Source organism: Eucyclogobius newberryi, unplaced genomic scaffold, assembly GCF_026437365.1.
Source record: "Eucyclogobius newberryi isolate DKJ021-1_F unplaced genomic scaffold, fEucNew1.0.hap1 SCAF_7, whole genome shotgun sequence".
Taxonomy (NCBI): Eukaryota; Metazoa; Chordata; class Actinopteri; order Gobiiformes; family Gobiidae; genus Eucyclogobius; species Eucyclogobius newberryi.
In genome coordinates this window covers 14,957,035-14,971,387 of record NW_027316389.1, presented here as the reverse complement: position 1 = coordinate 14,971,387, position 14,353 = coordinate 14,957,035, and the positions used below count along the sequence as shown (strand labels likewise).

Sequence of the window (14,353 nt, the reverse complement as noted above, 5' to 3'; positions counted from 1 at the left end):
ACCAACATCACACCCACTGCCAAACAAGGGTCAAGTCCCAGGTTTAGCATGCTGCGGCTCATGGGTAATTATCTGGTCAAGGATGTCCCTTTTCTTCTTTACATGAACTTTCCCAGTGGGTCACTAAACGATGGCACACGACAGGAGCAGTTAATCCCGAACATCCATTACCTACATCACCATATGACGAGCAGATGCCCATAATTTCCCCATTGTGGGACGAATAAAGCTTCTCTTATCTTAATTAACTGATTTTATGTTGATATAAGCCTTTGAAAGTTCTATCTATTTTCCAAAATGGCCAGCTCAGTTCATGTTTCATGGCTTTACCTGATTAGATAAATAGGACAAATAGTTCCATGAGGGCCAAGTTCATAATCCTTTTATCTGGTACAAGGCAAGCTTGACTATCCGGCTTACCTATTACATCATTACCTATAGATAATAATAGGGGAGCATTCAATACAAAAGCAACACATAAAGCTGGTGTGTGGTGTAATAATGACATGCTTTCTATGGTATAATTAAGAACAGGAAGACAAACAAGGACATGGTAAAGTGACGCAATGCTTAAAGACAGCAGACATGCTATTGACAGTGACACATGATCCAAGGTACATGAGCAATCAAAGTCACAGTGCACCTTTTGCCAAACGTGCATCACCTGTTTGCCTCGAATGCTATGGGTATTTTATTTGCATGAGTCAACCTTGTGGAAAATCCATAACTCATTTGCAAGGCCTTTACACACACAGGCCGCCGACTGCGAGCGCTCGCGATGACATCCGAAACAGCTGTGAGCAGGCTATGGCACGGCTTGCATTGGTTAACTCATAATATGGATGTGGATTACCTGCTTCATGCATATAACCATTTTCCATTTAGAAAGTGTTTTAATGGGATGCATTTAGTTTGTCAAGTTGGGCAGTGTATAGCCCATGTACCTGTATTATTGGTCCAAAACCAGACCTATTTCTTTGAAATGATCAAAGAGTCTGACTCTCTCATCTACCGTAAGTATTTGAACTTCACGTGAACCGCCTCACTCGTTTGTTTGCGTCCCAAAGTGCACACGATGCTAAGACACCCGTATGCTCATCCTTATCTACCCATTAAACTGGTGTGTGCAGAAGATTTGATCCATTACAAAAAATTAGACCTTGAAAAGAACAACCCGCACACACCAACATAGCACCAGTTGCCATACCAGGTTCACAGAATTCCCGGCTTTAGCATGCCGAGGCTCATGGGTCATTTTCTGGCCAATGATGTTCCTTTTTTTCCCCTTGTCTGCAGCCAGGAGAAAATGAAGGGATGATCTCTTTCACTGGTCACTTGAGCAGAAAACAAACAGGAACACATTATTCCCGTGTCCTTGTTGACGTAAAGAGGAGGAGCAACAACCTCTGATGTTTACTTCAGGATGAGCTATTCAAACGGATATAACTGCACGTCCTCATCCCTGTTGATGCTATTCTAAAAGTTAGCCAAAATAAAGGTTAAGTATATTTTAGGAGTGGATGTTTATATTTGTATTTCTATATTTGATTTTTTTTCAAAGAATCACCATAAGTAATACGATTATCATTATTTCAACATCAACATATTCTACTCACTGACAAGCACAGATCCTCCACAGTGCAGAGCAGACCAGCACCTGGCATGTGGACAGTTATGGACAATGTCCTAACACACATCTGTTCATGCCCGCATCAGGCCCAGACCCAAACAAAGCTTCTCTCTGTTCTGACATTGACTTTGAATCCTCACACATAGCTGTTTGTTATGGGTTAAATTTGAATGTTAAGGAAATACAGGGAGGAGCAAAGCCTTCCCAGAGAGTCCTCTGCTTCTAATGCCCATCTCTCAAGTGTGGATTACAGGCACATATTACAGCAGAACTCCAGCTGACCCCCTCATCTATATCCTCAGGGGGAATAGGAGCCAGGGGAAATGGGAGCCAAGGATGGGGGCTGAGGTCCGGGGGCCTAGGGACAGGGGCCCACAGAAGCCGGTGGGCCCACTGCCTCTTCACTGTGCAGACGGAATGACTTGTAACGTCAGCTAACCACAAAAGTGCAGGGCTCATCATGACGTCATAACTTACTATATATAATGCATAGAGCACAAAGAACATGTTTGAATATAATGTATTTGATATTAAAAGAAAAGCCTCAATATGAATCGCTAGCACAATATTCAACATAAAAGCATCAGATCAGACATGAAACCTTAGACAAAATGAAGTGTCCTACCTGTAGTATCTGGACTGTAGATAGGTGGAACACACCGCTTTGGACACATGGCTGGCTGAACCGAAGTCAATGACCTTTACTCTGTACGGCTGTCTGGATGGGTCCACCAGCATGATGTTCTCTGGCTTCAGGTCAGCGTGGATCAGTCCCAGACTCTTGAGTTTCATTAGTGCTGTGGCCACCTGCTGCAGAACAGGTCTGATGTACTTTAGCGGCAGAGGGCTGAACTTGTTCTGTTTGAGGAAGTCGTACAGATTCTGCTCCAGCATCTCAAACACCAGGCACGTGTGGTTCTTGTGCTGGAAGCACTCGTAGGCCCTCACGAAGTTGTAGTCATCTGCGCTCTCTGTGCTCAGACGTGCCAAGATACTGACCTCAATCTGGCCCTGCCGTGCATATGATGGGTGATTTTTCAAGATTTTGATTGCAACTATCTCATTTGTACCCCTCTTCCAACACTTGACAACCTGTCCAAACGTCCCCCTTCCCAAGAACTCCAACACCTCATATGTGTTGGTCATTGAACAGAGCACCTCATGCTGCACGAGCTGGTAATCTCCCTCATTGTTGGAGCCACTGTTTTTGGATGTGGCTGTTGAGGTGGCAGTGGCCGCTGTAGCCACTGTGGCGCCACTGGCTGCTCCGTTATGGATCATGGGTGGGCCGTGCTCCTCAATGATCTGCACACTGCTGTTGTTGTCAAGCTCCTCACTCTTGCGTTTAAGCCCACATCTCTGGTAGGTGTCTAAGAGACTGACAGTGCTGCGCCGCGTCAGGTTGTGGAGCGCACTGCCACCCCCAGTGCTGCTGTTGCTGCTGCTACCTCCGCCTCCACTGCCCAGGAGTGATCCAACTGCTCCAGAAGTGCTGCTGGCTGAGGCCACCACGATGTGGCCTGTGCTGGCAGGAAAGATGAGCGCCTGTTCGTAGGGCAGCGTGGAGCTGTTGATCCCCAGGGGCCCGCTGGTGGCTGACACGTTCTTACTGCTGTTGTGGCTGTAGACTTTGCTGTGCGTGCCGTACCCTGTCATATCCCAGTTACAACTTTGCTCCACCTTCAGTTTCTTTACGCTAAAGAAGGCACTTGACTGGAGAGTGTGGGGGGAGAAGACTTGCACTTGCGAGGCCATACCTGTGACAGGGGGAGAGGGGAGGGGCAGGGGACAGAAATGAAAGTGAGAGGTTAGGAATTTGAGAGTGTCTGAAATACGAGTGGTAGCGTCAAGCTTTAAATAAAGACAGCGTGGGTTATTCATCTCTTGAAATCTTTAACTTAACAGTAAAAAGTAAGAATTAAATAAAGTGTCATGGAATGTTTGCTAAATTAATATTTCTATGGTTCAGTGATGTTATGCTATAAATTAAGCCTAATACTCTTATGAAAGACTATGTTTTTCAGAGTGTAGATACCAGCCATGCACAGGAAATGCCATTTCCCTACGGTTCCCATCTGCACTAACACACAGACTGAAAGAAAACTACAAGAATACTGATTCACTGGACACTCCACTGAGACGGCAAAACAAAATAAAACAGTGGCAAAGAGCAAACACGTCTTAGAGAACTATTGCATTTCAATAACAGGGTTTTTCTTTCTACAAAACTGTGGCCTTGAATTTACTATAAATAAATAATTACTCATTTTGGGGAAGAAGTGCTTTAATAATTTTCACTCAAGTAATGACGAGAACAGCAGAGGGGCAGTGAACTCCCTCTCAACCACAAAATCCCGAAGACAACAAAACAAAAGCAAAACTGCAGCATGGCTGTGTCAAGCTCCTGGGAACAGACTGCAGCAGCTTCTCTGAGTAAACAACGGCCCAAAATAGTCCCTTTCTTTATCTCGCTCTTTGCAAACAAACACACTTGTTTATAGCATTGAAATGATTATTACAGCACAAAGCAGATTATAAGAGACTTGTGTTAATTGCATGTTTAAACAGTTTTCAGTAAAGCCAAAATGGGTTTACTCCCAACAAACTAAGAGCTACCACCTGGTTTCTCCGATTCCCACACACACAATTAAGCCTCACTCATCACTGACTGTTTGGAGTCATTTAAAGTTGCACATGTAACTCTTCTGGGGGCGGGTCCACTATCAGATCCTCTGCGTGGGGAGGTTAGTACTTGGCCCGGAAAGTTCCAGTACGCTATGGAATTAAACTTAGGTATCTCCATTAAGGAAAGCAGGAAGCTCGAAGTTACAGGTCAGATCTGTGGCGAGACGAGTTCGCTCACAGTAAAAATGCACGTTTTTAAGGCATTTTTGGGCAAACAATGAGCAAACTGAATACATGGAAGTAATGGGGACAAGACGGGGGAATAGTTATGTAGTGCACTTTTAAAGAATGGTCAAGTCAAATGTTTCCTAATCAGAATTACTTGGAATAATTTCAGATTCAAAAGAATAAGTGAAAGTATTTGAACGTAAAATGGTCTTTGTAATACATTCCACGATCTTAATACTGTTCCAGAAAGATTGTTTTAGCATAAATATCATTAAAACAAGAATGTATTACGTTATATTTGGCATAACACCAGTTAAGAAATGCAGAGTGTGAAACAATGGTTAAAGTGTCTGTTTTTTGTAATTCAAGAACTGGAAACAACAGCTTGTCAAAGATTGTTGGGCGTTATAAGAGCATAGATAGAGATTGACTTTTCAGTAACCGTTGTACAAATCATGTTGGTGATGAGTTTCATTTATTGTTTGAGTGCTCAATAGTGAAGTTGCTTTATGTAAAGAGAAGTATTATGTGAAAAACCCAACATTGTATAATCGAAGATGAAAGTCCAACAATGATTTATAAGCTTGGCAATTTTTGGAAAAGGTCCTTCAAATGTTAAAATTGTGTTGTATTTCTTTGTTCTGTCTTGTTCTGTACCATAGATATTGTAATGTACTCAAGACAAAAACAAAAAAACAAAAAACAAACCTTGCGTTCTTTGGCTGGGGTTTTTATATATTTAAAGCAGTAAAGTTGAGATGATTAAAGGACCATTTCCCCTTTAAGACGGGCTGACTTCCATAATTGTGACCAGCGTTGTGTGCATAGAAAGCCTGAAAACGAGGGAACAAGCCTGGTCACTTTGTCATTATTAGCCCTTCGAGTGGTGATGATGATTAATTCACTAGGACGCTGGCAGCCTTCCACAAGACTCCGCTTGGCTTGTTTTTAAATCTCTTGACCTCTTCTAGTCTTTCCGTTTCAGCATTTATTTTTGGGTGTCCATTTGGTCGTGCATACTAGTTATCTTCATCTCCGGCCATAACCCTAAAATGCACCTTAAATGAACTTGCAGTTGCCGTGCTTCTTCCTGCACAATTTATGTTTCGCATTTAACGCAGAAATGTTGCGTCAAGGCCATTCATGGGTTTCAGCTTCCTGTTCATATGATATGTTTGAGGACTTTTGCCCATTTAAAAGATATAATATTAATTTTGGAATTGTTATCATCATTCTGAAACCCATGGGTCGCTCTGGCCGTTTCAGCGCGGTAATGTAGAACGTCCGCTATAGGCTATTAGGGGCAAGGCTCTGGGCTAATCACATAAACCCTCAAGGCCAGATGTCACTGCTTGGATTACCAATTCCAGTGCCTGGACTTTACGCTAAAAATAATTTGAATGATGGGTTTCGTCACAGAGCTGCGTCAACAGTGTGTGAGTGAGGCTGACGAGATAATGATGGCGACGGAGGAGATGGACGGACAGGGGAAAAAAACGCTCGTCTGCGCCTTGTATGGAAAATTCTGGATTACATATCTGCCAGAATGATTACGGATAGGAAAGGGTTTTACAAGACCAAGCTCTGTGCAGCAGCATCGCGCAATCAGACGCATTTACATCCACATCTCATTAAACCATCCAACTAGCCTTCAGTTTATACAAATATGCAAAGTCGAAGTTGACATAATGTGAGTGATTATGTGCCACTGCCAGGTATATAAGGTAAAGGCTATGGTAACTTACATTGTATTGTCCCCGTAGGTAAATTTGTCCTCTGCATTTGCATCCTTCAATGCCATAATTTTACCACTCCTAAAATTGTCGAAAGCCGCACATTTATTATTTTCCCCATATTTTCCTGACACATAACCTTGACAAAATGCTCACTTACTGCACATTCTACCACCAATTAAATGAAGGAATAATCAATGTATTCACACTTTTCCACTGGCTGTAAATATATACTATGTTCGACCGCTCTGTGTATATTTAGGTCTTCTCCAAATTCACTAATATTGATCGAGGTCCCGTCTTACCTACGTATTCACAAGTGTTGTAACAGTTTTATGCTAAGTGCAAACCAACCTCGGATAAAATGTACATGTACAACAATGGCCTGATCAAAGAATGAACAAACTGCTGTCATTCAAGTTTCAAGGCGAAGTAGGACGTTTAACAAGACAATTTAACTTGCTCTATTGGTCAGATGAATCCAGTTTTTTGTATGGAAAATTCTGCGCATCTGCCTTTCTGCCTGCATGACTATGGATAAGCTCAGGTTTAACAAGGCCAAATCCAAGCATGCTGCACTTCACATTAGCATGAGCCCTCATTGACTCTCAGTTTGGCTGCAGAGTTTGCGTGACATTGCCTGCGTGGTGCACTGAAGGCCAAACATCCCGGATTTCAGTAATAACAGACCGATATTGCAAAGAAATGCAAAGAAACATTTGAAACATTTTGTCCAGTCGTGATTAGGACAATGTTGGCGTTGTGCTCCGACGGCAGCACATTTCATAGCCTTGTGTTGAATGCCGATAAGTAATTAAATGAATCAAGAGGTCAAGCAGCAGGAATGTTATCTCATGACGGCATACGCGAGCAACAATGTGACCAAAATATAACTCATAACTCATGTGAACAACCAAACCCTGCTTTGTGGCAACAGAGACCTTCTCTATTCAAGTTTATTCTAATTTTATGCCCAAAGCCTATTGTTTTTGTTCACTGGACAATCCAAGGCCCTCTTTGCATACCTTAAGTAACTCTGAGTCCTACGCACGCAATTAAGCAGCATACCAGAACTGCATTTTCCACTTTAGCGGCTGCATGTTGAAATGGTAATAGTCTGTGTTTTGAGAGAAATTACTCCTCTGTCAGGGGTTGGTTAATCTTCTTTTTTGGGGGAGGATCAGGGCCGTTTTGTGCGTGCCGTGCAAGACTGTGGGACAGGCTGAAAGGGGAGGGCAGGATGGAAGGTAGAGCGCGGGGCGACGGGTGGCCCTCACATTCTCGCCTGTGACCTGCTTCTGTTTACTCTCCTTTATTAAACCCGTCATTTATACTGTGCTGACAACATGACAGAGAGTATTGATGAGAGCGCCTTTAGACTCCACAAAACCTGCCAAGTGCTGCTTTGTAATTACAAATAGTCTTTTAATATAAAACCTGGCAATTGTTCAAGAGCAAGTCACGCCGCGTATCCAAAAGTTCCGTGTTCCAGACAAATCGGAATTTCTAATGTTCGCAGTGTCAATATGAGATGAATATGTTTTGCAATTTATTACCAAGAGTTATCCTTCGTTGGATTGTTGAGTTTATCTACGTCTAGTCTTTCCATAATGCCAAAAAGGAGAGAAACCTGTCCAGCCTCAGTCACCTAGGCGACCACTGCAAGCTTGGCCCATTCTCTGGTTATATTTGGACTTCTCCCCAAGACTATGTCTCCAGACACCAGTGGAGACACGGCGATGACCCATGTCTTTAAAGTGGACAGCCCAGAATCTGTGTGCCGACAGGGCAGAGGGGGTAAGCCCAGTCACCGGCTAATGAAATGACTTCAGACTGTCTAGACAAAGCATTATCTCACCCTTTGCTGCAGTTTCTGAACATCTTCGCACTGTTAGGACAAAGTGAGGGGAAAAACTCCAGTCTTCTGAATAGGGCTGGAACGATCACAGAACATTTTGAAGGTACAAACGGCACAATGCTGAATTTAGTTCCAATAAATAATGACTAAATTACGACTGTTGAAAGTTTATTACAAAAGCTATCATTTCTGCTAAGCTGCTCAATGTAATCAATCCTGGTTCGTTTTTGTTATCGAAGTCTGAACATGCACAGCTTGTACTCAGTGACAACCATTCATTATCTGTTTCACATATGCAAACCACCATCGTCTTGCAAACTCCGCATAGTCAGTAAATAAAAATGAAAGACATGGACACAAGCGAGATACTATGAAAAAGTCATGAACGCAGCGCACCTTAGGTCTGAGTACTTGTCATACTTGTTGGCGCTGATTCCTGATGGCGCTATAACAACACGGACATACAAACACGTTTTTAAATGGAGCTTTCATATTCTGATGTGATAGATGCAGAGAGCACTTCAAGTACTTGCGTGTCCGTGATTCGATAGGAAAGGCGAAAACAATACTCCAATGTGTTTTCATACATTAAACCACCTCTTCTTAACCATAGGGCATTAAACCATTCGCGCCTACAGTTTACATGTCTTATTTATCTGCTTCACATACAAAGGCGTCACTGCACAGGAGGAATGTCTTTGTGGTGCTGGGTTTTAGACCAAAGACACAGCGTATAGGAGCTTGTTGTCCATACTAACAGTCCTGTGCCCTCGCCTGGCTCACCCTCAACACTATTGACCACCCTGGCTGCTTTTGGAGCTCTCGCATCCCTGTTTATTTATAGAATAATGCAGCAAACAGGCTCAGGGGGAGATATTGTCACGCGGACTGCCTCTCCATCAGCCTATATGCTCATGTGCCTCTGTAACCCACTTCATAACATACGCAACAACAAAAGACTAGTCTAAGGTGGCCGATGTTTCGTTCGTTTGATTGGCACAAACACGCGCTAATGTTCATGGCTTATGAATTAGCGGAATCGCAGTAAACTTGACACTCCTAAGCTCTTCCTGGAAGTCAAAGATACACCATATTGCTCTAGCTGCAAGATAACGTGTTTGGTCAGCTTAAAAACACAACACACATTAATGCTGAGCACAAATATAGCCCGCACACACACACACTCAACAGCTGAGAAATAACTCCGGACAACATTGCCACTCGTGATAACATGCCAGGTTGCGGCTAATCTTAAGTAAATGTGCTGCTTCCCCAGAGCTAACTGTCAGCAGATAAGACAGCGGCCATTCATGCAGTTAAAGGTGGTCATAAAACGGCTGGAGTGAGAAAAACATTTGGTTTGTTTATACTGCCAGGTCAGGCTAACCAGGCGCTGAAGCGTGGAGACGGAGCGGGGAGAGGAAGGGTGGCTCCTGTGATCGTGCAAGTATTCTTATTAATCAAGTCAAGAGGGTTCCAAGTATGAAAAGGACAAAACACTGCTTTATCCACATTCAGTCGAGTGTAGTGGAAAAAGACGTTGCACGAAATTAATCAACAGCTACAAATAATAGTCTTACTATCGATACAAATTTTACCCCCACTGCTGCAACTAGCCTTCTGCTGGTTATAAATCCATAAATAAATGAAGAAAGTACCTTGTAATTTGTATTATCACTAGCACTCTTGCAACAACTGATATGGTTTCAAAGAAATAGATACCTAGTTATGAATTGATACTAAAACTAGTATCGAAACTGCATACTCATTTGGACAAGTATTGATGGTAAAAAATAACAAAAAACAACAAAAACGTCACTGAATTGAACCTTTCTTTAATAGTTTCAGAATGATCTTAAACATATTTTGAAGGAACTGATAATGTTGTGTGTTTAAAATTACCTTCTGCTGTTTACAAAATTATAGTTTTGCTTTAAATACTGTGGCATAAAAATTGGTAGCGAGTATCATTCCCTTGGTATGGACATTTTAGTATCGTAGTATGCAATTACTGCTTGTAAGTACTGCAAATATTACCGCACTATGACTATTACTACACAGAATCACCCTTCATTTCATTCATTTCATAGATTTCAACAACAGGTTTTGTTATGATAATTGTAAGAAACGGCTTGTCCAGTAAAAAAAAACATGTGTGATGCTGAACAAAGACATAACGCAGCAGCACCTGTTCACGTGAAGCTTGACTGCCTTCACGGGTGCTTTGACTTCACTGGTGAATGCACATCAACAGGCCGCACGGGGACGAAGACATGTCCCTGATAAGCCGCCGCCCAGCTCCCCATAACACTTATCACACACACAAACACACACACACACACAGTACCCAGCCCACCACCCAACACTTCCTCCTCTGTCAGTACAATCATCCAGACACCTAACCATGTCCTATAATGGGACGAACACCACAAACGACGACAGGGTGAAGGGCGCAGTCGTGGGGAGAGATGTAGATTGCGAAATTGATTTATACACAGGTCTTACGGTTTTACTCCAGTTTGTGTTGAGCTTCACAAAAAGGAATTAGACAGAAGGATGTGGTCGCCTTAAGTTCACAGCCTGAAAACATGCGGCGATATTCCCAACTGGATTGTGTGTTTCAACATGCACAGCGGCAAACACTGAGAAATGTGTGCGGACAACAGGAGGTTTTGAACTGGTACATGAAAACAAAGCCATTGGAGATGCACTAGAATTGTGCAGCTAAATACATAATAACAAGGGCAAACATGTGGGTCAAAGGTTCTGAAGTAATGTTTCAAAAATGTTAAGAATTGATACAGGCTTGTCACAAATTTTGAAGTAGGATATACAGCGACAGAAATATATCATGATAAACAATAATATTGAAACTATTGTATGCCACTGACACAATAACTCTTTGTTAAATGTCTGATGTATTGTAGTAGCAAAATAAACATGAGCTGCAATAAATAAATTAAATAAAACACTACTTTGTATCTATAGTCTGTAAAGTTTTCTTATTCAACCCTCCACAGGCGAACAACAAGAAAATAACAAAAATAAATGTATAGTCGATAAATATTGAGCCCCGAAGAATATTGTTACAGCTAATTATTTATTTATTTATTGAACGATAAGAAGATGCAGGGATGATACAGGATAATTATTAAAATCTACATTTTGCATGATTCATATCACATATCACAAATATGATGAATCTTTTATTGTGCGTGGGGAAAACATCAGCTCTGGGCGGAAAAAAAGAAGGGATTTAAGGCAAATATGATAAAAATGTATATATTTTCAACATGTATAGCGATTGACACAGATACATTTGTGTGGACATCATCATTATTTCAGATTGAAGCAAAAACAAAGCAACTCTGATGCATATTTCGAATTTTGCATCAATTCAAATGGACAGAATTGGAATTTTGATCGTTTCAAGTTTTAGTAAAGTGTGTCTAAAACATAATAGTCATAATTATTTATATTTCCTTTGATATTTTTAACATTGATACATTTCTATTATGAATCTGTAGTGTTCAGCTCTGACCGTATGGAAACGCTTTGAGGAGATGACATGTTCTCTCCGCCCTGCCACTCTGCCCTGTCCCGCAGCGGCGATGGTTTTGGGTGTGCTCCTCATAAACTCAATTAGCACAGTCTTTTTTTCTTTTCTTTTTTAACCTTTCACTTCCAGCTGGAAAACACGGATTTATGAGAAAAACATAGGTGTGTTTTGTCACTTTTCGACATGAGAAAGGGTGATCTCATGGCCTGTACTAAGTGCTTTATTGACATCTTCCTTCTGCAGCAAAGCATATGCATACGTACGCCCAGAGGGATCATTCAACCGGACCAATAAGCCTTAAATGACAGGAGAACCAGTCCGACGAGCCCAGGCAGTACGGGCACCTGCATCCAGCAACTAACATTTAACACTAAGAAACACAAAGAAGCCAGCTATGTGTGCAAATAGACTCTTTGGAAGTTGATGAAGTAGTTGACAAAACAACAAACATTATCTTAACTTTGAAGCAATTTTAGTTACAATGCTGCGCTCCACATGAACTGTCACTTGGCACCGACGTTTCTAACTTTTTATGTATTCCATTGTCCTGTCTGGAGACTAGGAATGTCCAGATTATAACCTTTATAACAAACACTGCTAGCCCTGAACACTTGCAATACTGACTTAACCATGTGCAATAACGTCATATTCATGTACATATAACTGATGTAAATAGAGTTATTATTAGTATTTATCTTGTCTCACGCTAGCTGTTTTTATTTTATTTTATCTTTATTTTTCCCCTCCATTCCTTATTACGAAATGAGGTTTTGTCTATAGGAGTTTTTATTTATAAGAGTTTTGTTTATAAGAGTTCTTCTATTAAGAGTGTTTTTAAACTTCCTATAAGTGATCTGTCCTTTTCCTCTGTATCTACCTCCGTTGCAACAATGGAATTTCCCCATGTGTGGACAAGAAAGGAATATCTTATCTTATTATTTGCTGGGTACCGTAAGATTTTCCCCACTACTATACAATACCCATGTTTCGATATCGATAGGAGCGACTCTTCTGGTGATGCGCTGCGATTTGTTTGAACATGACAGAACTATGATCAAATGTTCTGTTTGTGCCATTGGTTTGTGCAGGGCGCAGTCGTGCGCACGGTCCGCATGGTTTGTTTGTGTTCGCTCATTGACGTGGAAATGTAAAGCCAAGGAATCCAAAGTTGGCACCGAAAGAACATCTTTTCATCGATTCCGGTATTTCCCAGACCTTTTCGGTTGGTTCCTATTTGGAACCGAATAACTGATAATGGATAATTGTAAATATTCAGGTCACAATAATCAAAAGAACTTAATTATAACTTAATAGTAATCGTTAGAATCGCAGACAGCAACATTTAGTCATTTCAGTTCAATCTATAATCCATGAAACTAAACATAAAGTACTTTTTTTTTCTTGTTGTGACAGTATAATTACTTTTTCATGCAGAAAGTCTGATTTTATAAAGCTTGTGAAAAAATCGAATTGAAGATTTCACTGTAGTTTAGTCAAAGTGCCATCAATTGTGACAGTAATCATAAAGTTGTGATGTTTCTTCTCACGATAATAGTGACATCCTTACTTGAGACAGACAAAAGGTAATCTTATTGTTGTGGTTCAGGTCCATAAAACAAGCAGTGAAACTAACGCGAGGGGCCTGTGTGTGCGTTCAAGTTTCAAAGGGGTGCAAAAACCAATACTCTTCCGTTTTGTGTCATTGTTTAACCTGCCTTAAATGAGGGCGCAAACAGTTTTAAATGAGGTTGCGTTGTACCCGTTTGAGCCCAAAACTAACCACAACAGTGCAGAAATATCACTTCCCCATTTGGAGGGTCGCTCTTTTCTTTCTATAGTTATCAGAACTTTTTGCAGTTTTATTACAAGAGGCTATTTTCATTTTGCTTTCCTTCAAAACAACAATTTATCAGAAGTGAAGGTTGTTTAGGAGACACGCCAAATGTTAATATTCAGTCAATTGCACAAGAAGAGCTGAAAAATTAAAACAGTTATGCTCAAATAAGGGAATAATAAGGTGATATTTCTGAACTTTTGTGATTCATTTTGTAGACAATATTTTTTTTTTTCCTGATAAATAAACTGCAACTAATACATTTAAAGACATAGTTTAAAACATTTATCTTGGATCGTCTGAATATCGTTATCGGGATACAACAAAAATGGAGGTATTCATTTTTAATCACAAGTTGCATAATACATAAATAAACAACAACAAAAAAGAAAGAAAGAAAGAACAATTTGCCCATCTTTGATACTCATGCAATCTCACCGTCCAAACACTGGACCGAATCCTTACTGTTAAAACAATTTGACACATTCAGTTTTTTAAATATGTATTTGTCTATGTGCACGCGTCTTGTTCATCTACTGCTTTGATTTCGCATGTGCTTTTCCGCTCTAAAGCGCACCGAGTCGCTGTTCTGTATGTAAATGTTCACTCTAAATAAAGGAGCCTTGCCTTTATGACATAATGCAAAAAAATGTAGTTGCGGCTAATCTTTTCTGTCCCATTATGAGCTAAGTTCTATTTGCGTCCCGTCTTTCCTACTCTGGCGGGTGCTTGTGTCCCACCTGCGGCTGGCCTTCTGCTGCCCTCTTCTCCTCCTCACTCACTGCGCACTCTGTGTCTCTCTGATTGTGTGAATGTCTCCCCAGGCGGCGACACCGTGTGATATGTGAGTGGGCCGTGCGAAAGAAGCTCATCAGACTAAATTAAA

The 14,353-nt window shown here is 41.1% G+C and overlaps 1 protein-coding gene across 3 annotated transcripts in view; it reads right to left on the bottom strand.

Annotated features, from left to right (window-relative positions):
- The window catches only part of hipk2 (homeodomain interacting protein kinase 2), a 101,960-nt gene that overhangs the window by 74,132 nt on the left and 13,475 nt on the right, over window positions 1-14,353 (bottom strand). For all 3 annotated transcript variants that reach the window (XM_072435430.1, XM_072435431.1, XM_072435432.1), the window contains exon 2: window positions 2,256-3,387. In XM_072435430.1, the coding sequence (XP_072291531.1) occupies window positions 2,256-3,387 (1,132 nt within the window). The remainder of the gene's footprint in view (window positions 1-2,255; window positions 3,388-14,353) is intronic.